Source organism: Chelmon rostratus, chromosome 22, assembly GCF_017976325.1.
Source record: "Chelmon rostratus isolate fCheRos1 chromosome 22, fCheRos1.pri, whole genome shotgun sequence".
Classification (NCBI taxonomy): Eukaryota; Metazoa; Chordata; class Actinopteri; order Chaetodontiformes; family Chaetodontidae; genus Chelmon; species Chelmon rostratus.
In genome coordinates, this window is record NC_055679.1 from 13629969 (window position 1) to 13655153 (window position 25185).

Below are 25185 nucleotides of genomic sequence, written 5' to 3' on the forward strand. Positions count from 1 at the left end.
AGATGAGTAATCTGAGCTGCTGGCTGCCTGTCAGTTGTGGTCGTGGGAGCAGAAAAGTCTGGCGGAGAAGAGCAGACTATCAGCTTCAAGTCCCAGACTATAAAAGCTGCTTACACAACTCCATGCTTTTTTTAACCTTGGCAAAAAATAAGCCTCTATCCTCCGGAAAGCAACCATTATTAACAAATAATCAGCACACAGAGGACGTCATTTCCACCTCTGCAGGCTTGTCAGAGTTAATATTTTACATCATGCTCAACTTTTTAGAAGATGCCAAACTGGAGACCAGGACAGAGTAGTGAGGAAGTGTAGGGTAGTGTGCCTCATATCACATGTTTGGCTTTGATTTGAGAGTTACTCCTACATCTGTGTTATTATCCTTCCAGCGAAGTGTCTGCTTTGTGCTGGAATTTCCTCAAAAACCCAGGCTGCCCTCAGGCAGCTGAAATGATCACTGCTATATGAAACGCTGCTTTTTTGCTGTGCTCATTCTTCAGAGTGGGGGATTTTCCATAGTGAAAATCTGGAGTTTCCGCTCTGGCACATAAATAAACTATTACATCAGTGGCTAAAGACTCCTAACAAGTCTTCTGACAAGTTTATCCAGTGTGGAGAATGAGCGTGGTGGGGTAGGAACAGGTCTGAGCGAGCCTGTCGAGCTGTGTGTGTGTGTGTGTGTGTGTGTGTGTGTGTGTGTGTGTGTGTGTGTGGCAAAAATGCAATGAATACAGAATCTCCCTTAATGTTCTTTTGCTGAGTCGGTGAGAACAAATGTCAAACTTGTTGCTCAACAGCCAACATTTTCCTCTTATCTTCAGAGTCTAACCCAACTGATTAAACAAACACGTCACCGTCACTCACTGACTAACGTCTAGATCCGAAATAAGGAAGTGAAAGGTATTTCACGAGGTATCATCTCACCCTTAATCCTCTCGGTCGCCTGTGGGACAGGATTTTCCATCAGGGCCTAAGCCTTTGAAACACTTAAAACAAACTACAGCTGTGACCGAACAGGAAAACCTAAATGACAAATAAACAGGGCTCTATCGTGATCACATCTAACAGCGCCAACAGCTCCCATTAAGAGCGCTGAGGTCACGTCCTCCATCATTTTAGCCATGCTAGCTGTGTGTGTTTAGGGTTAGCAATGCTGGTTGTTCGGTCAGTCTGTCCACTTATTTTCTCCAGACTGAAATATCTCAACAACCATTGGATGGATTGCCATAAAATTTTGTACATTCATTGTGCACAGAGGACGAATCCTGTTGACACTGATTGAAGTTGGTATTTGTGGTTTTAGGTGAACTGTCACAACAACTACGGGAGTGATTATCATTAAATATAGCTCAGACATTTATGTTTGCCTCAGGACCACTTAAAAACTTTGGTTCCTTGAAAGATTTCGTAGCTCGAGCCACTGCTGCACAGCCGCACAGAGAGGCTAGGGTGGCCTAATTTGGGATCATGGGATGCGTCTCTGCCGCCGCCATCTTGCGCTGCTGTTCTGACCAACTGTGAACCCACTGTGACGTCACCCACTGGATTGTGGACGACCGTTTTGAAGCCTCGAGTTTGGCATATGGCCGTGGCCATCTTGGTTTCCTGGAGGGTGGACGAGTTGGGACAGGAGCAACAAAAGACTGGGAAAGTTGTGGAACGCTCCAAAAACACCTGTTAGGATCATTCCACAGGTAAACAGGTTGATTGGTAACAGGTGATAGTATCATGATTGGGCATGAATGGAGCATCCTGGAAAGGCTAAGTGGTTCACAAGCGAGGATGGAGCGAGGTTCTTTGTGAATACATGATTGTATAAAGGATGTTACGATGTGAGCTCAGAGTCACTTTGTAAGACTGTTGTCAGCAAACAGTTTGTTTGCTTTCTGCTATTATTTACATTTTACACAGCATGACAGCTGTTTTGGAATCAGGGTTTTATTACAGATCCTATAAAAACATGGTATGAAATCCAGATCTTTCCATTATAAATACCTGAACACATAAAGACCTCCTGCTTTACAGATATGCATGCGTTCCCCCGTACCAATATGGCGGCCTCCTGAACGCATCACTCCACTGATGGTATGTAGGTGAACCTTTTTCCCAGGTGTCCTCATCTGTGACAGAACCACAGTCTCAGGAAAGAGTGCACAAACGAAGCATTTAATCCTGACAAGACAGCTGCAAAACACTGACACCACATATAAAGAGATTTAAGCATAAAATACGGCGAGGCAACCCACGGGAAATCCCAGAGCCCTCCTCAGACCACAGACCGTGAAGATTCAGGAAACTGCCTCCTTGCGCTTACAACGTGATGTCACCATGACGCATCACAGTTTCGCATTGGTTGACGCGGAGCTGACAGCACAGAGGGAGGCAGAGAGCAGCTGGGACGACGGGTCCGTGAGCGTTTCACAGGAGAAAACTTGTTCCCGAGCGACAGAAACATCAGCGGATCACTCCTCAGGGGCGACGACAGCCTGGACACACTGGAGACAGAGAGGGAGACATCGCAGATCGGTTGGTAAGTTTTGACACCAAACGCACACGGTGCTCCTGTATCAGTCGTGGTTGAAGGAGAAGGACGGACCGAGATTCGGGCTCGTTTTCGCCGTGTGGTCCCGTGTTTTGTCGTCTCCAGAAGCCATGTGCGCCGATACCGCTCGGCTGCTGCCTTCAGGTCGCCTGCGTTTGAGTTGCGTCGGTTTGAAGTCGAATCGGTCAAGACGGCGAAAACGACAGTGACTCTTAAAACAACTGGTGAAATGCGACTGATGTTTTTGGAAGAGGAACAATAACAGAGTGCAGGATGTGTAAAATCCAAATGAAGATAGAAAAAGAGTCGTGTGCGTCTCTTTGACATTCAGACACTGAATATTTTCTACTTCCCGCAAACTAAACATTAATTTCGGCATCAAAACATTTTTCAATCAAACGCGGTCCAATTTGGGTTGCTCATCATTAAATTTCGATATTTCCAACAGCGTGTAAATGCACCAGTAGCTCTTCCTGTTGATGTGGTCTGTCAACTTGCAGTTTCCTAGCACACTGGTTTTGTCCATAGTCCTTTTTGCTGAATCCTCTATCGATTCCTGCACTGAATGCACTGCAGAAAAAAAATAATTTAGCATGTGCATGTTTAAATATATCCGAAAAATGTGTTTTTGCATGTATGACTTCCTGTAAAACTGTGACTTTCTATCTATCTATCTAATCACCATAAATCCAGGTAAAATAACAGCCTCACTGTGATTAATCTGTTCATTCTTTTCCTTTTGCAGCCAGCTGTCCTTCACCACAGTAGCCATGGTGACAGCAGTCCTGAAGCTGTATTTTATTGGAACGGCGCTGAGCATCCTCGCAGTCCTCTTTGGAATAGTGGACTCCTTTGGTGGTCTCATGTACGTCCAGGACCATCACTACACTGTGGAGCTGGACCACCAGTCAAAGACACAGAGGGAGGCCTCCTCGAGCAGCCACGAGAGAAGCGCATCCGTGGCTAAACACATCGGCTCATAAGGGGAACATGTTGGGACTTTATAAAAAGAAATGGCTGCTGGATGCACATGCTGGATACGCTGGATCAACAGAATTGTGCTGCATCTGTTTCCAAATAGCTCTGCTCAGGACTAGTGTGACGGTTTGGATGCAGAATCCCACAGCAAGCCTCTGCCTGAGCCACTTCGGACCACCTGCTGTCGAACACTGTAGCAGCAGCGTAGTGTGTGTTATAGCAATTACAGATGTGATGTAACTGCACTATACTGAACAATCATTTGCACTAAACACGAGGAATGTTTTGTCTCTTGTCAGATAAGTGTGTGTGCTTTGAGTTTTATATAATTTTTTAATAAAAGGAATGATGAGTTGCAATGGACAAGTGCACTGCAGCCTCTTACAAGAAACAAAGAGGTCACACGCTGCTGGTTAGCTGGGAAATGTATTCCTGGGAAGCGAGCTGACTCACGACCATCAAATGTTGTGAAAATTTCCCGAAAATACTGAAACCATGTCTGGAGTGATTGAACTAAAAGGCTGATGCAACAGAGCGTCACACCATTGCCCTACAGTCACCACATAGTGGGTTTAAAACAAATGACCACCCTCATGTTTTCAAAATAATGAACATGACAGGTATATTCGCTTTAAATCGAATAGTCAGATCAGACAAGTACAAGCCTGGCAATGACGCTGCTGTGCAATTAAAAGCAAGTGTGTAGAACATACAGCAGTCAGGTTGTGTCAAGTTTTATTTGTACTGATTCCACCGATATCTCTTGCAATCTCTTAGATGGGTTCACGGATAGAGGGACGGGTCCCAACACAGCCAAGGCACAACAACATGTAAGAAAACAAAAGAGGGAACCTGAGAGACAGATCTAATTGCTCTGCGGAGCGATTTAGCCTCTTTCGGGATCTGTTTTTTTGGGGTTGGTTCAAGTGTTCCTTTATGGGTCTCATCTCTCTCACTTGACCCAGATATTTCTCACATGAGTTGGTGAAGACAAAAAGAGAAAGTGCACACTGTGCTTTCAGCGCATCCATCAGGCAGAGGTGTTAGTGCATGTACAAACTAAGTGTTTAACAAAACCTTCAAGCTGACCTGTGAGTCACTGTTGACTCAGGACCGGCTGGGTTACGGCGGCCCGCGCTGCAGACTGAAGGCGCCGCTCTGAACTGAGCCATGACACAGTATGCAGCCTCCTGGTTTCGGTCAGCGGTGGAGGAAGTATTCAGATGCTTTAAGTAAAACTAACACCACACTGTGAAAATACTCCATTCCAGGTAAAAGTCCTGCATTCAAAATCTCAATTAAGTGAAAGTATGTAAGTATTCTAAGCAAAATGTGCTTTAAGTTGTTAAAAGTAAAAGTACTCATGCAGTTTAATGGTCCCTGTCAGTGTTTTACTATTAACTAACTACGCTATATACTGTTAGCTAGTTTAATCAACAGCAATGCATCATCCTCTATAAGGCCATCATGTGTTTGAAGCTCACTGTCCTGTGAGAACCATGTATCTCTGATAAGAATAAACAGCCTGTTTTCATCTTTGTGAGGATACATTTTGCAGCTAATCCAAGAGGGTTTATTGAGCTTTTTTTTTCAAACCCATGAAGGAACACTTAATCTTTCAGTTTGTCACAAACAGTCAAAGTCACCATATTTGGAGATGGTTTTCCCTGGACGGGGAGATTACGCAAAAAAAAAAAAAAGCCTCTGAGATGTGGTGGAGAAGGTAAAGGTCGCAGTTTGAATCAGCCAAGTCCCCTTCCATCACCACACGGACAGAAACATGGCGCACATGAAGGCTGACGCTGCTTCGTCTCCTGTTTTTTAGACTAAATAAGAAAGTAGGCCTTTTGTTAGTGCCTGTCAGTGCGGTCCGTGTGCTTGGTTTGACCTGCTTTCGCTCTGTGTTTTCCGTCTCCAGGCCTGCAGGGCGGCATTAGTCAGTGGCATGGGACGCACCTGGCCCGCTGCGCCCCGTGCGTAAAGGCTGGAGCAGCGGCCATTCCGGTTGACATCTCCTCCACACACACCTCAGCTGGCATGTGCACCACCAAGTTGCTGTGAGTAAGCTGTTATTCACCGATCTCTTGTGTTGGTCCCTGTCTAATATTTGGGCTGTGTTTCAAAACAACACTTTTCCGATCTAAAGCCTTTGTTGGCAGGGCGACAATGTTTGTAAGAGCCTTCCAAATCTGTTACAAACGACCCATGCAAAAGCATTCCATATGTCGGGTGAAGCCCTCCCCAGTGGACACCTTCCTTCGTCCTCTGTCCGCAGTCTTCCCTCTGCCACAAGGGCGAGGAAGCGCGCCAGCTTGCTCCGAAGCTTTTTCATCACCAGGGGTTCCAGTAGTAAGACCAGCACGTACTCACATCCTACACAAAACAGAGCCATCCAAGGTGAGTCATAACAAGCCCGTTATGGCTCATGTTTTGACATAATGCGCCACTCGAAGTTCTCACAAAGTCTTTGCGGATTTGAACTCTTCTCGTTTTATGCGCGGTTTCCTTTCCTCTTACCAGCATGAAACCAACAGGCCTGCAACAAATAGACGATAATTATATACTTTGGTATCTAATTGGGTCTCATATTATTTCAGAAATTAAACATCTGGATAAGATTAAAGTGTATATGAGCTGAGCTGCGAATAAACTTCATTCCGGTTTAAAGGGCCAAAAACAGTGTTTGTTTGTTTTTTTTTGCTGTGGTTTCCTCTTCATCCTCCTGCTCTTTTATTTTATTAGAATTATTATTCTTATTATTTACACCACCTATTATTATTTCTATTTATTATTTGGGCACACAAATGCAAATGTAAAAAAGACAAAAACTCAACATGAAGGTTGATCAGTTTCCACGGTAGTAAGATAAAATTAAACAGCTGGATTTCCAGATCAGCCCGCGGCTAAACAGCTGCGCCTCATCCGCGGCGCGGCTCACACCGCTGTCTGCAGCGTCCACCGCTGTTCTTGGGAGGAAGCGTCTTCAAGCACACACTGCTCGTTTGACTTTCGGGCACTGGCTTGAAAGATATTACAGCTGCACTGCAGGAATAATAAACGCTTCGTCGCGCGTAAAAAGCGCGAGACTGAGGCGCATTGGCACATGACGGAGTCAGGCGTCCACTCAGCTGTTGACGTTATGAGATGCATGACGTCCCCTTGTGTTCAGTTGTGCCCACTCGGAATAAATCAAGGAAGAAAACTCCAATATTTTTGACAACATTGAACGCACCACTCGTTATCCCCTCAGTCCCACGCTCCCTCCTCGCTTGCATTGGTTGCAAACGGCCACAAGGCGCGTTTCCATCAGAAACACTGGAATCGTAAATCCTCCCAGCAGCTCAGGTCACCTGGATGCGGGCAGACACACCTGCTGGCGGAGGACGCACCACTTCACACAGCACTTTTTATGTTAATGACCCGTCCAAGCACGTCCCACCCCGACTCGCCTTCACAGCGCAACACTAAAAACAGTCAGTACAGGCAGGCTTTTCGGTCACTGGAGCTTTTTAGTGAGCTCCTCTCATTTCGTCGCATCGGATATGATCTGGAGACTTCTGGTGGTCTTGGGCGCGGTGGGCGTCCTGCTGCTGGGTGCCGAGGGCAGAAGCCGCGGGGGGAGGACGGTGACTTTCCGTCGGACTCAGCAGGATGAGAGCCAGGGCAAGGCACGCGCACGCCCCAGGAGGGATACCAGCGGCTCCTCCGGCACCTCGAGGCCTTCTCACGGTCCGCCCTTCACCCCCTGCCGGACCCCCCTCACCCCCGCAGAGCACAAGGTCCTGGATGACAATACGCATGAGGTGAGGTGTGTTTGAGTTAGACATTGTTCCGAAGCTGAAGGGTTTTGTGAACAGGCGGGAGCGAAGTCCACCAAATAAGTCACGTAACCTGTGGAGCCCTGCACTGATGAGCTTTATTAAACTGAAAAGAATGAAAAAATGAGCACAGATAAACGTTTTCTGTGACAAATTATATTTTTCTTGCTTTATCTGCTTTTTTGCATTGCTTCAGAATATTCAAGATTATTCAAAACAAAAACATAAACAAGTGAAACTGTAATTTGTAATAAGTGGACACCAAAATAACGATTTTAAGCCTAAACTTGACACTAAATGGCATGTGTGCAAAGTGGTGACTGTGTTAATCGACCACTGAACATCAAACATGTTTGAGCAGCTCAGAAAGAGGAAATTATTTGAATAAATGCAGTTTATTTTGTAAATTTAGAAGTGATGCTGCTGTATGTGTGAGTGTCTCCTCTCTCTGTCACTTAGACCGGGTTTAACGGTGATGACGGCTCCTATGTGATCCTCACATGGGTGGGCGATGGCACAGGAGTGAGTATCTCAGTATCACAGCACCACAGCTGTTTTACTTTTACCTCTACATTGAAAACTCCTGTTATTACTCACATTGAAAGAACTGAGAGAAGTATCTTCAGATAATTTTCCATCACTTTTAACAGCCTTGCTGCATTTCCTAGGTCGTCCTGGTGCTGTCAACATTTAGTGCTCCAATAGATTCTTTCTTCGAGGGAGGCTCCTCGCGCCTTTATCGGAGGTGAGTCAGTATCAGGCGTGCAGCGTAACACGAGCAGCACGTCCAGCTCACCCAAACGTACAGTCAAAACCGGACTCTCTTTCTCTCATCAGCACGGATTATGGAAAATCGTTCCATGACATTTCCCATCGGATCAACAACACCTTCATCCAGGAGGAGTTTGGAGTCAGTGTTGGACCGGGGAACTCTGTGAGTGAACAGCAGGGCAGTTACAGTGAAGATAAAGAGAATGCATGACATAAGATGGAAACTAACACCACTGATTAAGAGTAATAGAAATATCTAGCGAGCTGCCTTCAGTGATATCTGCAGGTGGTGTGTTCAGGAGCTTTTGGGCTGTAACTGACAGTTGGCCGGCTGTGTTGCATGTTTCTAGACGGGGGGAGGAGTGAGTGATGTTGCCTCACGTAAGTGTGAAGACATCTCTCATGCTGCTCCGCTGTCTGACCGACTCGTGCCACATCTGTACTGTCAAAAACACTTTTGCTCTCGTCCTCAAAGCGCTGCGGCCGACAAGTTCTTAAATGCACCCACATGAACGCACTGATGTGTAGACATTTTTTCCCAAGAACAGCATCATGAAACAATTTGGATGTGTTTTTTTTTCTTTTTCTCCTCATTGTTTTCAGATTTTCTCCCCCACATAATGTCTCATGCTCTTGAGATGAGGGAGATTTGTGGACTGGGGGAGGTTTTGCTGTTACAAAATAGGCGGAAAAACATTTGAAAATTTGTGAATCGATTTTAATTGACAGGTTATACTGACGGCAGACATACCGGTGGTGGACAACCGAGGCGGGATCATCTTCACCTCCACGGATGCCGGCGCCACCTTCAAGTTCATCCAACTGCCCTTCCACCTGGCTCAGCCGATCACGTACCACTTCCTCAACCCTGACTACCTCGTGGCCCTCAGCATCGATGTGAGTCACGCGGCTGACTGCTCTCTATCTGCCCTTTAAATGCTGCCCCTCTTTTTTATTTCGACCTCAGGTCAAGGGTGTCTCCTTTGCTGTGTCCTCGGCTGAAAACCCCTGTGCGCACACACTCATCGAGCACACACCTTGATGTAAAGGTAAACATTCCTCTGTTCCTTCCTGACTGGCAGGGCGGCCTCTGGCTCTCTCTGGACTTTGGCGCCAAGTGGACAAAAGTTCACGATGGAGTGCATTCTTTCTCATGGTGAGCATAAACAGGAAACAAAACCAAGAACCAAATCAAAGCGAGGGAGATGAGGCATACGTACTGTAAAATAATGCACATTCACCGGAATGATTTGCACATTGCTTTCTGTGTTGTTCTGGAGAAGCTACGTGGAAAAGGTTGTGACATTTTGGGTGTTTGTGACATGTCGTGAACTTCCTCTTTCCATCAGGGGGGGTGGCATCAATTTGTTCTTCAGCTACAGTCGAGTAGACACAGGTAAGAAGCTGCGAGAGATCCAAACAGCTTGGGAAAGATGAGACCAGTGATTAAATCTGAAGGACAAACATGCAAATGTTTGTCTGTAGCATCTTTTAGTTCTATGGTTTTTGTTTTATTATGTTGAAAAATGGGCAAAAAAAACCTCAGAGAAACCTGACAAGTGCAATCAAATTTCATCTAATGTTAAGCTTAACACCATCGTATCGCTGCTTGTCACGTTAGATCTTTATTGTCCCATTAAAGCAAATCCTCTCTGCAGTCAGGCAGCATCAAAATTAAAAAACACAACAAAACAATAGATCATTAAAAGTCTCATTACTGCATGCACAATAGAAGATACAATAAAAAAGTACATAAAAACTGCACTTGATAAGAAAAAGAATAAGATGTTATTGGGGATCCAAGAGCAGTTTATGGCACATATCTAATTATCTCTGATCAGAGGCTCCCCTCGAATTCGTTAAGCAGAGGTTGGTGTGGATTCACCAGCTGTGATCAGAGAGCATCAGTCTTCACCTCAAAGTCTTTCAAAATAAGCTTGAAACAAGTGGTCAGTCTTACAGCCTGAAATCCCACATTTGCCTCAGAAGGCTTTAAAATCTGTGCAGCATATGACGCCGTCTATTGTTAGACCCTCAGTCCGCATGAGGAAGTACTCCCCCCAACTAAAGTACCAAGGTACTTCCCAAAACTTCTCAGCCTTTGAAAATGTCAGATCTTTTGGTTTTGGAAGTGTTCTTATCACGCCTGCGTACAAGCTCATTAACTTGTGTGACGACTCGTTCTTGTTGCTGCAGTTGAGGCGGATGAGAGGGGGGATTTAGTGCTGAAGAGGACCAGGGACCTGGGGAAGACCTTCACCACGATCCACGAGGACATCTACAGCTTCGGCTACATCGGCGCCTTCCTCTTCTTCTCCGTGATGGAAGATTCGGTAAGCCGACGCGAAGCCTCGTCCTCACACACATGCCGGCATCTGAAGTGTTGACACAGTGCTGCCTTGTTTCGCAGAGGTCCCCCCGCGTCATGTACTTCTCATCAGACCAAGGAGACACCTTCAGTCAAGCGCTGCTCCCCTCTGCCTCCAACGAGCAGGTGAGGAACAGGTTCAAGCTTCTTGTTTATTACGACTTCAGTCTTATTTTCGTTGTTTTATCCAACCATTCAGTTGGTTATGATCACAAAAATAAGACCCAACTTGTTGTCTTTTATTTTTGAGTGATTGTGATCATTGAGTTGTAAAATGGCCACATCTCCTAGCCTGGTTAGCATCTTTAACTTGAAGATTGGTTAATATTTGCTAAAATTACAGCACATCAAAAGAAGAAATGTCAAGTATTTGATCAGATAGTTCCTGATTTCAATCAAAATTTCATCAAATTTAGACGTTTGGTTTGTTGGTTTGATTGTTAGCAGGATTACAGAAATACTGCTCTCCCGATTTTCTTGAAATTAGCTAAAAAGATGTAGCATAGGCCAATGAAGAATCCCTTCTATTCTGGTGCAGATCCAAATTACGGGTTGGATGCACAAAGTATGTTTCACTTTGAGTTAGCATTGCGAGATAAGGCATTTGGCCCTGGAGGAATAAATGCCATACATCTCAAAGTCCTGTAGATGGCAGTAAAGTTCAGTAGCGACAAATTGAAGCCAATTGTTCAAATACGATGACAATCCAGATACACGGCTACATGTAATCCTCTGGGGCAGCCCCACATATGCAGTTGATAAACTTTTATACTGAATCTGCAATTAAGTCCACCAGAGATGTTCATTCAAAATGTTTGAACTTCACGCTTCAGGAAAAGAAGCAGTAATATTGACTGTGAAGTTCGTGCTTGGAGATTTGAGTGAGTTGACTGTTGGTCTCTCTGTTTTTCTTGTTCTGCTGCTTCTTTTGTCAGCTACTGGCTCTAGTCATGTTTCAAGCGATACCTGCTCTACCTCTGGAAATGCACGGATGTGAACATAACACAGCTGTCAGACTCTGAGGTTTTAATCTCTCCTGTTGAGTCCTTCAGTTTCACACACACATGCTTTTGGTGGTTGGACGTTGTCGAGGTGGGCTTGCTCCGAGTAAAAAACATCAGTGGCGACATTTCCTTTTTCAACACCAACTGAGCACACATCTGTTCTGTTGAAACACCAACCCACACACACACACAAACACACACACACATGCGCGCGCGTGCACGCTACATCTTGTTTACAGCACAAACACACACTCTCTCTCACGGTGATTAGACAAGGTTTACAGCAACGATTAAATTAGTCATCACAAAGTTGTCTTTTTTTTTTTTTATTCGCAAGTCCAGATTGTCTCACGCACATGTACCCTATCTCTCCCTCGATGTGTGTGTCTGTGTGTGTGTGTGTGTGTGTGTGTGTGTGCAGTTCTACTCCATCCTGGATGGAGATGAAGATATGCTCTTCATGCACGTGGACAACCCGGGAGGTAACGGGCAAAAAAACACACACACACACACCTTTTCACCCGCTTGCCTGCACAAAGACTACTTTAAAAACACTCTTGACACATATTTGCAAAAGCGCCCGTGTTGTGAGGACGACACGGCAGAATTTATAGCTCTCTCAGCCCCTTTTGTTGTAATGGAAAAGCTCAACGGTAAAGGCCGGACTGGTTTCACAAGTTCTTGGCGCTGCTGACAAATCATTCCATCATACCGAGTGTGTGTTTGTGCATGCGAATCCAGCTGCCCGGTCTTTGTTCCTGTCCCTCACCCCTCCTCCCACGCCTTCACTGCCTCTTTCTCATTCACGTCTATTTCTGCTTCACGTTATTATTATATTTCTGTGTCCCCGGCTTTAGCGCTGCACGGGTCAGCTGATGAGACTGTTGTGCTGCTGAGATAAATAGGGGAGATATGGGGCAGAGGGGCTTTATCTTTTGTTGGCTGGAGGGAGGGAGATTTAGTTTACACTGCAAAAGCTGACAAACATATCTTGGGATCAGGGTGTAACACAAGCACACACACACACACACACACACACAGAAAAAGTAAACCACGTCCATCACCTCCCTCAGCTCAGCTTGTCCTTCATGGCTTTAGCTGACGCGAGTGCGAGCGCCACACAGGTAAAATATGATTGATGATGACTTGTTGTTGTTATCGCGCGGATGTTGAAAGGTTTGTGTCAGCTGTTCTCAGGTCAAATCCTCCCCGCGTTCAATCAGAGGCGATCATTCGCCGCTTCTGCGTGCTGTTTCACCACCTGTGCCAGCGGGTTTGTTTCGGTTAGAAACTTGCTGGATGGCAAATAAAACTGAGGCGTTTTCCGTCACATCCTTGTGAACGCGATATTTCAGGAAGGCAGTGAGAGAAATTCAACACCATTACTCAAGAGCAGAAGGCTGATTGGGACCATAGTTCACATTTTGTCCGATACTGAATCGGTGACGCTAATCTTTGTTGACCGCCTTTAAACTGTGCTGATCGCACAGATCCTCTGTGCTGCAGGGTTGAAGATAGGGATGCACGATAACTGTTTTTTAAAACCCATACCGATAACCGATAACTTTCAGCTCCTAAAGTCCGATACCGATAACCGATAACCGATAACACACACATATACCTAACATCATGACATCAATACCACGAACAAAACCAAAAACAGTTTTGACTCTTTAAATGAAGAGATATTTATTTTTCCAATGAAAAACTATTGGTAAGCCTCTCAAACATGTTCTTAAAGCTATCAAACAAACCTATTTGATATCTCACATCAATTTAAATAAGGTGCATTACTTACTGATATAAAAAATAAAGGCCCCTTAAAATGATGCAAATACATGCATCAGGATTACAAACTGAAAAAGTGTATTCCAGAAGTTTACAAAAAATAAATATACATAGAAAATGAATGCACTGGCACAAGTTAGATTCAAACATTTCTATTTAAACAAACTGAAAACGTGCATTCCTCAATGACAACAAAAATAATGCACAGTGCATATTGTACTGACAGGAGTTAGAAGACGGCACTCTTGAATGCTCAATTCTGATTGGTCAATTGCGAAAATTCAGCGGTGCTCCTAACAGTCACAGACTAAAGGGGCAATCCCTTAATGTACCAAGCTCAATAACACATCGCCAGCTGATTTGAGAGGCAAAATATGCAAATTTCTTGGACTTTTCGAAAGCCTCGCCGTCGCGTAAGTCCTGGTGGCTTCTTTGCGGCTGCCTTGCTAACGTTAGCGTCTTTAGCAGGCCGGGCGTCCTCATACACTTTCAGGTATTAAAGCTCGTGCCATTTCTCGCTCCTAGTGGAACTCCCTTGGAACATTTGTTACGAATAACCAGCGAACAATCTTCTTCGGAAACTTTGAAGAAGTCTGAACTCTGTTCATTAGCACGCTGTGCCGCATGCTGCATTCAAGGTGTAACGTACCTTCCCTCGTTTGCCAGTCGTTCTTTCGGCCTATTTAAGTTCATGTTTCTATTTTTTGTGTGTAACATGTGGAAAAATACTGCGAATATTAATTCAAGTCAGCAACTAGCAAAATTATGACCGAGTTAACGAGTTGTTTTCTGGCATGTGGGGGTATTCTTGATTTTTCCCAGTGAGAGAGTTTTTCTGATTATGCCAATGTCACTTGAACGCAGCATTCACTGCAGGCCATTTGGGTCTCATAGTGGGAGCTAGGCACTGCCGTGCTGACAAAAACATATATGTTATCGGGGCTATTCGTGATGATATCAGACTTATCGGAATGACGTCATAATTTCTTGTTATCGGCCTGATAATTATCGTGCATCCCTACAAACTAAGATTTAAATATCTCAGAATGATATAATTAGAAATGACCATCACAGTGACATCACACAGTGACATCACAGTGTGACATCACACAGTGACATCACAGTGTGACATCACACAGTGACATCACAGTGTGACATCACACAGTGACATCACACCCTGACATCACACACTGACATCACACACTGACATCACATGTAACAGTCGCAAACTACAGCTAAACTAGCCAACCGCCGCAGAGTTAGCCGTGTTGTGTCTGGTTGCTCGCAGTGCCCGCCGCTCGAAAATGACATCATCCACGTTAGAGGTAGTTTCCTCGAGACTACACATGGTGATGTCAGTGACATGACACGCTGTGACATGACACGCTGTGACATCCCATCACACGGTGACATCACACGGTGACATCACACGGTGACATCACACAATGACATCACACACTGACATCACACACTGACGTCACACACTGACATCACACTGTGACAGCTGGCCAAAATAACAACAAACGGCTGCGCGTCCACGAGAAAACGGCAACTGGTGGTGTTCTTGTGGACAATGTTCATCGATGACAACAGAGGAGGAATGCCTCTGTTGCTCAGAGTGGGACTTGCGGCCAGGAAATGCGTTTGTTGTTGTTTGGCCAGCTGTTCCTCTCTCTGCCTCCGCATCCTCCTTTCAACGAGCTCCTCGTCCGTGTACTCTAGCTCAAAATGGTAAGGACGTCCATCGTAAACAAAGTCATCGTCCACCACCTCAGAGTCGGAAAAATATTCATCCATTTTGTGGAAAATAACAGTCGCAAACTACAGCTAAACTAGCCGACCGCCGCAGAGTTAGCCGTGTTGTGTCTGGTTGCTCGCAGTGCGCGTCGCTCGAAAATGACATCATCCACGTTAGAGGTAGTTTCCTGGAGACGCTGTATATTGATAACATGCCATCAGGGCTCAGAGGGGAATAGCGCCAGCATATCACAACAAAATATTGGAATATGAACGAGTTTCGCCGCAGATTATGCGTTTATAGAGGCTACGCACGGATGCCCCGATTACTTGCATTATACGGATATACGCACCGCCCCTCTGGGGCTAATTTCTTCAAAACGACTCCAAGTGCCACCAAAGTTGTCTGGGTGTCTAAATGGTCGTAATTAATGCTGCAAATAAAGTCCAGGTTGTAAAAAGAAAGTTATCCTTTAATGTACCAAGCTCAATAACACATCGCCAGCTGATTTGAGAGGCAAAATATGGAGCAGTTTCCGTGCATTATTTTTAATTTGTTTGGAGAGGACCAAACACTTGGCTGGAGAATGATGTCCCCAGCAAAAAAGACGAGAAAAGTAAAAAACAACGCTGGACCAACAGGAGGAGCGATATTAAGACACAAAAGACTTGAGGACGCAGAGATTGACCAGATTGAAGCTGACAGACACGAAAAAAACACCAAAAGAAACACAGCATGGACGATCGGTCTGCTAAAAGACTGCTTAGTGGAGACAAAACTGGAGTCAGATTTTTTAATGTCTGACGCTGAAAGCAGAAATCAGCTGATGCAGGACTTTTATCCATCAGTCATCCATCAAAAATAGCGGTAAACCAAACTCTGTCTCCAGCTACGTCTCTCTCAGGTCTGGGATATCCTGTCACTTCTCCACATTTGACATGATTTCGCTGAATAGCTGTAAAGAAATAAGTTTTCCTGCCAGCCTGCGCACAGTGACAGGCGGTTGCTAGGCAACATACGTGTTTACTTTCAGAGCCGCTGCGCAGTGAGAGCGGTGACAGGCAAGAGTAGACTCATTTTAAATCAATAAAATATGTTTTAATCAGTATTTTGTGTCACACTATTGAATGCTTTAGTAATAAGCCGTGTTCTAAGCGCTATAATGTATAGTGAGCAGTTTCCCACGGAGAAGCGTCACGTCGGGCTTCTATGTCATCCTGAAGGAAGATACATGATCCCTTACTTCGACTTATCTATGTAGACAAACTGAAGAAGGGCAGTCCATAGTAAGTCAAGCACCATCACGTCCATGATTAAATCTTCAATAACCTTACCCCGTGGGTCATCTTTGGCAAATTTCTTGGACTTTTCGAAAGCCTCGCCGTCGCGTAAGTGGGCTGCCTTGCTAATGTTAGCGTCTTTAGCAGGCCGGGCGTCCTCATACGCTTTCCAAACTCCGTCAAAGCGGTGGTTATGTTTCAGGTGACTGATCAGGTATTAAAGCTCGTGCAATTTCTCGCTCCTAGTGGAACTCCCTTGGAACATTTGTTACGAATAACCAGCGAACAATCTTCTTCGGAAACTTTGACGAAGTCTGAACTCTGTTTTCATTAGCACGCTGTGCCGCATGCTGCATTCAAGGTGTAACGTACCTTCCCTCGTTTGCCAGTCGTTCTTTCGGCCTATTTAAGTTCATGTTTCTATTTTTTGTGTGTAACATGTGGAAAAATACTGCGAATATTAATTCAAGTCAGCAAAATTATGACAGAGTTAACGAGTTGTTTTCTGGCATGAGTGGGTATTCTTGATTTTTCCCAGTGAGAAAGAGTTTTTCTGATTATGCTAACGTCACTTGAATGCAGCATTCACTGCAGGCCATTCGGGTCTCATAGTGGGAGCGAGGCACTGCCGTGCTGACAAAAACACATATGTTATCGGGGCTATTCGTGATGATATCAGACTTATCGGAATGACGTCATCATTTCTTGTTATCGGCCTGATAATGATCGTGCATCCCTACAAACGATGATTTAAATATCTCAGAATGATATAATTAGAAATGACCATCACAGTGACATCACAGTGTGACATCACACAGTGACATCAAACTGTGACGTCACAGTGTGACATCACAGTGTGACATCACAGTGTGACATCACACTGTGACATCACACTGTGACGTCACACAGTGACATCACACTGTGACATCACACTGTGACATCACACTGTGACATCAAACTGTGACATCAGAGATAACACAGTGACATCACACAGTGACATCACACACTGACATCAAACACTGACATCAGAGATAACACAGTGACATCACACAGTGACATCAGAGATAACACAGTGACATCACACAGTGACATCACACCCTGACATCACACACTGACATCACATGTAACAGTCGCAAACTACAGCTAAACTAGCCGACCGCCGCAGAGTTAGCCGTGTTGTGTCTGGTTGCTCGCAGCACGCGTCGCTCGAAAATGACATCATCCACGTTAGAGGTAGTTTCCTGGAGACGCTGTATATTGATAACATGCCATCAGGGCTCAGAGGGGAATAGCGCCAGCATATCACAACAAAATATTGGAATATGAACGAGTTTCGCCGCAGATTATGCGTTTATAGAGGCTACGCACGGATGCCCCGATTACTCGCATTATACGGATATACGCACCGCCCCTCTGGGGCTTATTTCTTCAAAACGACTCCAAGTGCCACCAAAGTTGTCTGGGTGTCTAAATGGTCGTAATTAATGCTGCAAATAAAGTCCAGGTTGTAAAAAAGAAAGTTATCCTTTAATGTACCAAGCTCAATAACACATCGCCAGCTGATTTGAGAGGCAAAATATGGAGCAGTTTCCGTGCATTATTTTTAATTTGTTTGGAGAGGACCAAACACTTGGCTGGAGAATGATGTCCCCAGCAAAAAAGACGAGAAAAGTAAAAAACAACGCTGGACCAACAGGAGGAGCGATATTAAGACACAAAAGACTTGAGGACGCAGAGATTGACCAGATTGAAGCTGACAGACACGAAAAAAACACCAAAAGAAACACAGCATGGACGATCGGTCTGCTAAAAGACTGCTTAGTGGAGACAAAACTGGAGTCAGATTTTTTAATGTCTGACGCTGAAAGCAGAAATCAGCTGATGCAGGACTTTTATCCATCAGTCATCCATCAAAAATAGCGGTAAACCAAACTCTGTCTCCAGCTACGTCTCTCTCAGGTCTGGGATATCCTGTCACTTCTCCACATTTGACATGATTTCGCTGAATAGCTGTAAAGAAATAAGTTTTCCTGCCAGCCTGCGCACAGTGACAGGCGGTTGCTAGGCAACATACGTGTTTACTTTCAGAGCCGCTGCGCAGTGAGAGCGGTGACAGGCAAGAGTAGACTCATTTTAAATCAATAAAATATGTTTTAATCAGTATTTTGTGTCACACTATTGAATGCTTTAGTAATAAGCCGTGTTCTAAGCGCTATAATGTATAGTGAGCAGTTTCCCACGGAGAAGCGTCACGTCGGGCTTCTATGTCATCCTGAAGGAAGATACATGATCCCTTACTTCGACTTATCTATGTAGACAAACTGAAGAAGGGCAGTCCATAGTAAGTCAAGCACCATCACGTCCATGATTAAATCTTCAATAACCTTACCCCGTGGGTCATCTTTGGCAAATTTCTTGGACTTTTCGAAAGCCTCGCCGTCGCGTAAGTGGGCTGCCTTGCTAATGTTAGCGTCTTTAGCAGGCCGGGCGTCCTCATACGCTTTCCAAACTCCGTCAAAGCGGTGGTTATGTTTCAGGTGACTGATCAGGTATTAAAGCTCGTGCAATTTCTCGCTCCTAGTGGAACTCCCTTGGAACATTTGTTACGAATAACCAGCGAACAATCTTCTTCGGAAACTTTGACGAAGTCTGAACTCTGTTTTCATTAGCACGCTGTGCCGCATGCTGCATTCAAGGTGTAACGTACCTTCCCTCGTTTGCCAGTCGTTCTTTCGGCCTATTTAAGTTCATGTTTCTATTTTTTGTGTGTAACATGTGGAAAAATACTGCGAATATTAATTCAAGTCAGCAAAATTATGACAGAGTTAACGAGTTGTTTTCTGGCATGAGTGGGTATTCTTGATTTTTCCCAGTGAGAAAGAGTTTTTCTGATTATGCTAACGTCACTTGAATGCAGCATTCACTGCAGGCCATTCGGGTCTCATAGTGGGAGCGAGGCACTGCCGTGCTGACAAAAACACATATGTTATCGGGGCTATTCGTGATGATATCAGACTTATCGGAATGACGTCATCATTTCTTGTTATCGGCCTGATAATGATCGTGCATCCCTACAAACGATGATTTAAATATCTCAGAATGATATAATTAGAAATGACCATCACAGTGACATCACAGTGTGACATCACACAGTGACATCAAACTGTGACGTCACAGTGTGACATCACAGTGTGACATCACAGTGTGACATCACAGTGTGACATCACACTGTGACGTCACACAGTGACATCACACTGTGACATCACACTGTGACATCACACTGTGACATCAAACTGTGACATCAGAGATAACACAGTGACATCACACAGTGACATCACACACTGACATCAAACACTGACATCAGAGATAACACAGTGACATCACACAGTGACATCAGAGATAACACAGTGACATCACACAGTGACATCACACCCTGACATCACACACTGACATCACATGTAACAGTCGCAAACTACAGCTAAACTAGCCGACCGCCGCAGAGTTAGCCGTGTTGTGTCTGGTTGCTCGCAGCACGCGTCGCTCGAAAATGACATCATCCACGTTAGAGGTAGTTTCCTGGAGACGCTGTATATTGATAACATGCCATCAGGGCTCAGAGGGGAATAGCGCCAGCATATCACAACAAAATATTGGAATATGAACGAGTTTCGCCGCAGATTATGCGTTTATAGAGGCTACGCACGGATGCCCCGATTACTCGCATTATACGGATATACGCACCGCCCCTCTGGGGCTAATTTCTTCAAAACGACTCCAAGTGCCACCAAAGTTGTCTGGGTGTCTAAATGGTCGTAATTAATGCTGCAAATAAAGTCCAGGTTGTAAAAAAGAAAGTTATCCTTTAATGTACCAAGCTCAATAACACATCGCCAGCTGATTTGAGAGGCAAAATATGGAGCAGTTTCCGTGCATTATTTTTAATTTGTTTGGAGAGGACCAAACACTTGGCTGGAGAATGATGTCCCCAGCAAAAAAGACGAGAAAAGTAAAAAACAACGCTGGACCAACAGGAGGAGCGATATTAAGACACAAAAGGACGCAGAGATTGACCAGATTGAAGCTGACAGACACGAAAAAAACACCAAAAGAAACACAGCATGGACGATCGGTCTGCTAAAAGACTGCTTAGTGGAGACAAAACTGGAGTCAGATTTTTTAATGTCTGACGCTGAAAGCAGAAATCAGCTGATGCAGGACTTTTATCCATCAGTCCGAAAAAATAGCGGTAAACCAAACTTTGTCTCCAGTTACGTCTCTCTCAGGTCTGGGATATCCTGTCACTTCTCCACATTTGACATGATTTCGCTGAATAGCTGTAAAGAAATAAGTTTTCCTGCCTGCCGGTCTGCGCACAGTGACAGGCAGTTGCTAGGCAACGTGCATGTTTACTTTCAGAGCCGCTGCGCAGTGAGAGCGGTGACAGGCAAGAGTAGACTAGGCACTGCCGTGCTGACAAAAACATATATGTTATCGGGGCTATTCGTGATGATATCGGACTTATCGGAATGACGTCTTATTTTCCTGCTATCGGCCCGATAATTATCGTGCTTCCCTAGTTGAAGATGCGTGTGACGCAGCCACGTTTTACAGTTTGTAGCTTCTTTGTGGTCCAGCACAAGCTCATTGGACAACATGAGTAACAACATCCTCTTTGCACCAGAGAGCAATGTGGTTTGCCACTGACATGAAATAGACTCTTCTAATAATCTGGATTTCAGATATGAGTATTGGCTTCATACTGGTGACTCGATGCTAAGATATGCTACATGATCTCCCTTTCTGCATTTCCAACAATGTATTTCCATTGAATAAGAAAATATGCTACTGGCTAACTGTGACCCTCGACGTGTTTCTCACTTCACTTCTTTCGCAGACACCTTCTTTGGGACCATGTACACGTCGGACGACCGCGGCATCCTGTTCTCCAAATCGCTGGAGCGCCACCTGTTTGACGGGCAGAGGAAAAGCGATTTCACCAACATCACCTCGCTAAGAGGAGTCTACCTCACTAACAAGCTAGACGACGGTAGGGTTTGCAGCCTGTGTGTCTGGCCTTCCAGCACACAAACACATCCTTACAGAAGTAAGTAAAATACTGATGAACACATGATGTGGTTTGTTGCAGATGGCCGTATACGATCCGTCATTTCCTTCAACAGAGGTGGGACATGGAGACAACTGAACAAACCGGAGAACGTGGACTGTGGAGAGCAAGTGCAGAATGTATGTCACATGGAGGAAATGTGTTGTAAGGCTTCATATTAACGTTATACGCTACCCGTTAGTCGCTAAAACTTTCTCTGTGTTATTTTACATCAGTGCAACCTTCATATTCACGGAGAGCACAGTCGCAACAACCGCATCATTCCCATGCTGGCTCTGTCCGAGCCGACTGCTATCGGCCTGGTTATCGCTCATGGTAATTATTCTCCGTGCAAGACCTCATAAAAACAAATGGTGTCAAACTTTAGCTGCACCTTTTAGCAGCTTTAAACATCTTTGAGTCATTTTCTAATGCAGATAATTGGTTATAAATGCATTTAGCTTGTCTGAAACCGAATATAATGATGATTTAAAGCTGACTTTATATGATCTCCTCTCTTCTCCAGGTACTGTGGGTGACTCTCTGTCATCGTCTCAGCACCCAGATGTGTTTGTCTCCTCAGACGGGGGTTATAACTGGAGGGGGACACTGAGGGGTCCTCACCACTACAGCATATTGGACTCTGGGGGTCTCATTGTGGCTGTGGAGGCCCAGCGTGACAGACAAGTCAAGACCATCAAGTACTGAGCAGACAGTTTGTTTTATTTGGTAATGGCGGGAGAATGTGTGTGTCTTTAAAGTCGCCGTGCTTCTGCTGTCACCAGGTTTTCCACAGACGAGGGCCAGTGCTGGAAGTCCTACAACTTCACCGAGCAGCCCTTCTTCTTTGCCGGCCTGGCATCCGAGCCGGGCACCAAGGCCATGAACGTCAGCGTGTGGGGCTTCCGGCCTGAGGAGGACGGCCAGCCCATGTGGGTGGCCGTCACCATCGATTTTCAGAGCCTCATTACGAGAGAGTGTGAGTCAAGATGCCATAACTCCGTCTTATTGCTGCTATCTGTCCTTCCCAGGGCTTGCCACGCCTTTACATTGCATGTTTAACGCCGGGGGCATCTCGCTGTCTCCAGTGAGGTGGAGCCTCGCAACAGTTTACTATTACAGAAAAATCACAGCCCGTGAGCCGGGACTTTCCATGACTTTTCCATAACTTCTAAAAACCCATGACTTTGGCTCTATGTTCCTCTCTTTACGCTCCACGTTTTACAAATGTGTACAAACATGAGACAGTTGGCCAAAAAGGCATCCAGAGCGTCAAACTATTTCACATTTTGCTGTCAAGTCTTCTGCTTGTCTTGTGGTCTTTCGGACCATTTTTTTTTTTTTAAAAAGGCCTTGAAAACAGATTTTTTCAATCAGCTTCTTATATTGAGCGATGGGATCTGACAGGAACACAGGATTTTATGCTCAAGTTGGAACAGCTTTGGTTATTTCTTATGTGAGATTTCTGTTTATATGTTTTTTTCTCTGGTTTTGAAAGGGGCGGGACTTCGGTGGAAAAAGTGTTTCCGTGCACCAATCAGGATTTGAATCAGGCTCTGATGACAGTTGAACTAGCTTTTGACTGTTAAACTCTTAAGAAATAATACCTCAAAATGATTATATTTTGCTTTCTTGCTTTTTGAGTCACCCATATTTAATGTTATGAAGAAATACTTTCTGCAGATTTAGTAGTTTTATCTGCTCACATTTATCATGTGCCTACAACAGAGGTTGCTGAAGTCACTTTGCGCGTCATTTTACCTGACGTTTTGAAACGATAGCCGGTAACAGGTGTATTCTGCCCTGGTCTCATTCATCAGGTAATGACCAAGACTACGAGGAGTGGTTTGCTCATTCCACAGATGAGGGAGACCTGGAGAGAAACGGCTGCGTCCTGGGTGTCAAAGAGACTTACAGGAGGCTGAAGAAACAATCTGTGTGCAGGAATGGGCGAAGCTTTGTGGTGAGCAGGAAGCAAAGCCCCTGCCTGTGCACCAGAGATGATTACTTATGGTACGTCAGTTTGTATATTTCCTAAGGAGACCTGGCTTCTGAAACGCTTGCATAGGAACATGCAAGACAGCGTGAAGAATATTCCCTTTCTGATGCTCTAACCTGTCCTTTTCAACAGTGACTACGGTTACTATCGTCATGTGAACACCTCGGAGTGTGTGAGACAACACGGCGCTCCAAATAAAACCTTGGAGCTCTGTCTGAGCGGAGAGGAGGATGAGCTTCTGACAGCGGGGTAATGACGCTCACGCCTTTTTGAACGTGAACAGACACACCTCCTGTGGGCGCTCACACGCTTCTGGTTATGTCTGCAGGTACCGTAAGGTCCCGAGTGATAGGTGTGAGGGGGGCTTCACTCCCCAGCTCGCAGTGCAGACGGTCATCAGACCCTGTGGTGTTAAAACCAGCCCCGGCCCGCCTGCCAGGTCCTCGTCTTCAGTCCCGCACTTTGACACACCGGTGAGTAGATTTGTTGCTCGTCCAGTGTGGAATAGTTCATGTGTAGTTTTTGGGGCTATGACAGCTGTTGCATGTATTTTTCCAGCGGGAGAGGCTGGTGTTGATCCTGGTGTGCGCAGGAGCAGGAGTCATTGTCGTGGTGGCTGTCATTTCCGCCGTCTTCGCTGTCAAGAGGGTGGTTTACAGAAACAGGTGAGCTAGATGCACATCTGTGCTGGGTGTACACCTCCATACGGACAATATCAGCTGACCACTGTGATTTAATGTCGCCCTCTGCAGGACACCGGCGTATCGTTTCTCCAACCTCCGGATCCAGGATGACGATAGTGGCATCACAGCCGATCCCGAAAGCGCCACCAGCAGCAATGGCAGGGCCTGCCAGCAGGACTCAGATGATGTAGGAGTTGTTGAGCGCTTTTGTTTTTAGTTTTTTGTGTTGTTATGAGCTTTTAAAAACATTCACATGGTGTGATTCTCCCATGTTGACCCACACCATTTTTGTCCTTTTCTTGACAGGATCTCATTGAATGACACATGACACATTTTAATGGAGGCAAAAAATATTCCAGATTGAAAGCAGCTGTGCTGAAAAAGACTGCCAATGGCATTTCGTTGGACTTATCCCTGATTTTCGATGGGAGCACCCTTCGTGGCTAATTCTGAAGATTTGAATGACAAGAAAGAAAATGTTTTAATTTATTGATCGTGCTTCATTTCATCGCTTTACTTTGCTTACTCTTTGACTTGTACAGTATTTTTTATTTGAATTTTATTCTGTGTTGCACCACCTTTTTACTTTCTGTTCAATGTGAAAACAAACAAGACAATCCTGAAAATGTGCATTTGTAAAAAACAAAAACAAAAACAAAAACACAAAACAACACGCAGCATATTATTACGTGTCCTTCATACCTGTGTGTGTGCTATGGTTTAAAATGTGCCACGATCGGGTTAAATGATGAATAAACTTTTCGAAGTGTCTGTCCATCAGAGGACACTGGTGGCGCTGCCACGTCTCCCATCTGTTTCGAATTGAGAGAAGAAGAAAAATGAGGAAGTTGTTGTGGCGGAAACAAAGATAGATTATTTGTAAGATGTCTCACTCAGATCATTGCTTTACAAACCAAAGAATTATAATTTCCCATATTTCCAAATTGCAAATAAACTCATTTTGAAATTCTAAATATATTTCATTCCAAAGAGTCATTAGACTCAGATTTAGACTTGGATTTAAATAACTGTCTTCTGTGAATCTGCTATAGAAATATGAACTTTTTCACACTTTTAATTTCCATCAAGAATATGTGATGTGTACTCATAATTTG

At 44.8% G+C, this 25185-nt stretch overlaps 1 protein-coding gene and 1 long non-coding RNA gene across 2 annotated transcripts; both read left to right on the plus strand.

Moving 5' to 3' along the window:
- Positions 1–2162: 2162 nt before the first annotated feature.
- Positions 2163–3880, plus strand: LOC121625957. The gene is made up of 2 exons (XR_006007932.1): positions 2163–2527; positions 3285–3880. It is a non-coding gene; the product is annotated as an uncharacterized LOC121625957 (long non-coding RNA).
- Positions 3881–6796: 2916 nt separating this feature from the next.
- Positions 6797–25086, plus strand: si:dkey-159a18.1 (sortilin). The gene is made up of 21 exons (XM_041963735.1): positions 6797–7320; positions 7795–7857; positions 8004–8080; positions 8173–8269; positions 8836–9003; positions 9189–9262; positions 9456–9502; positions 10303–10439; positions 10517–10600; positions 11900–11960; positions 21179–21331; positions 21431–21528; positions 21625–21724; positions 21915–22089; positions 22174–22367; positions 23209–23401; positions 23520–23636; positions 23716–23860; positions 23946–24052; positions 24140–24257; positions 24377–25086. Exons 1-21 carry the CDS (start codon positions 7060–7062, stop codon positions 24389–24391), a joined length of 2484 nt encoding a protein of 827 aa, XP_041819669.1. The 5' UTR covers positions 6797–7059; the 3' UTR covers positions 24392–25086.
- Positions 25087–25185: the final 99 nt, after the last annotated feature.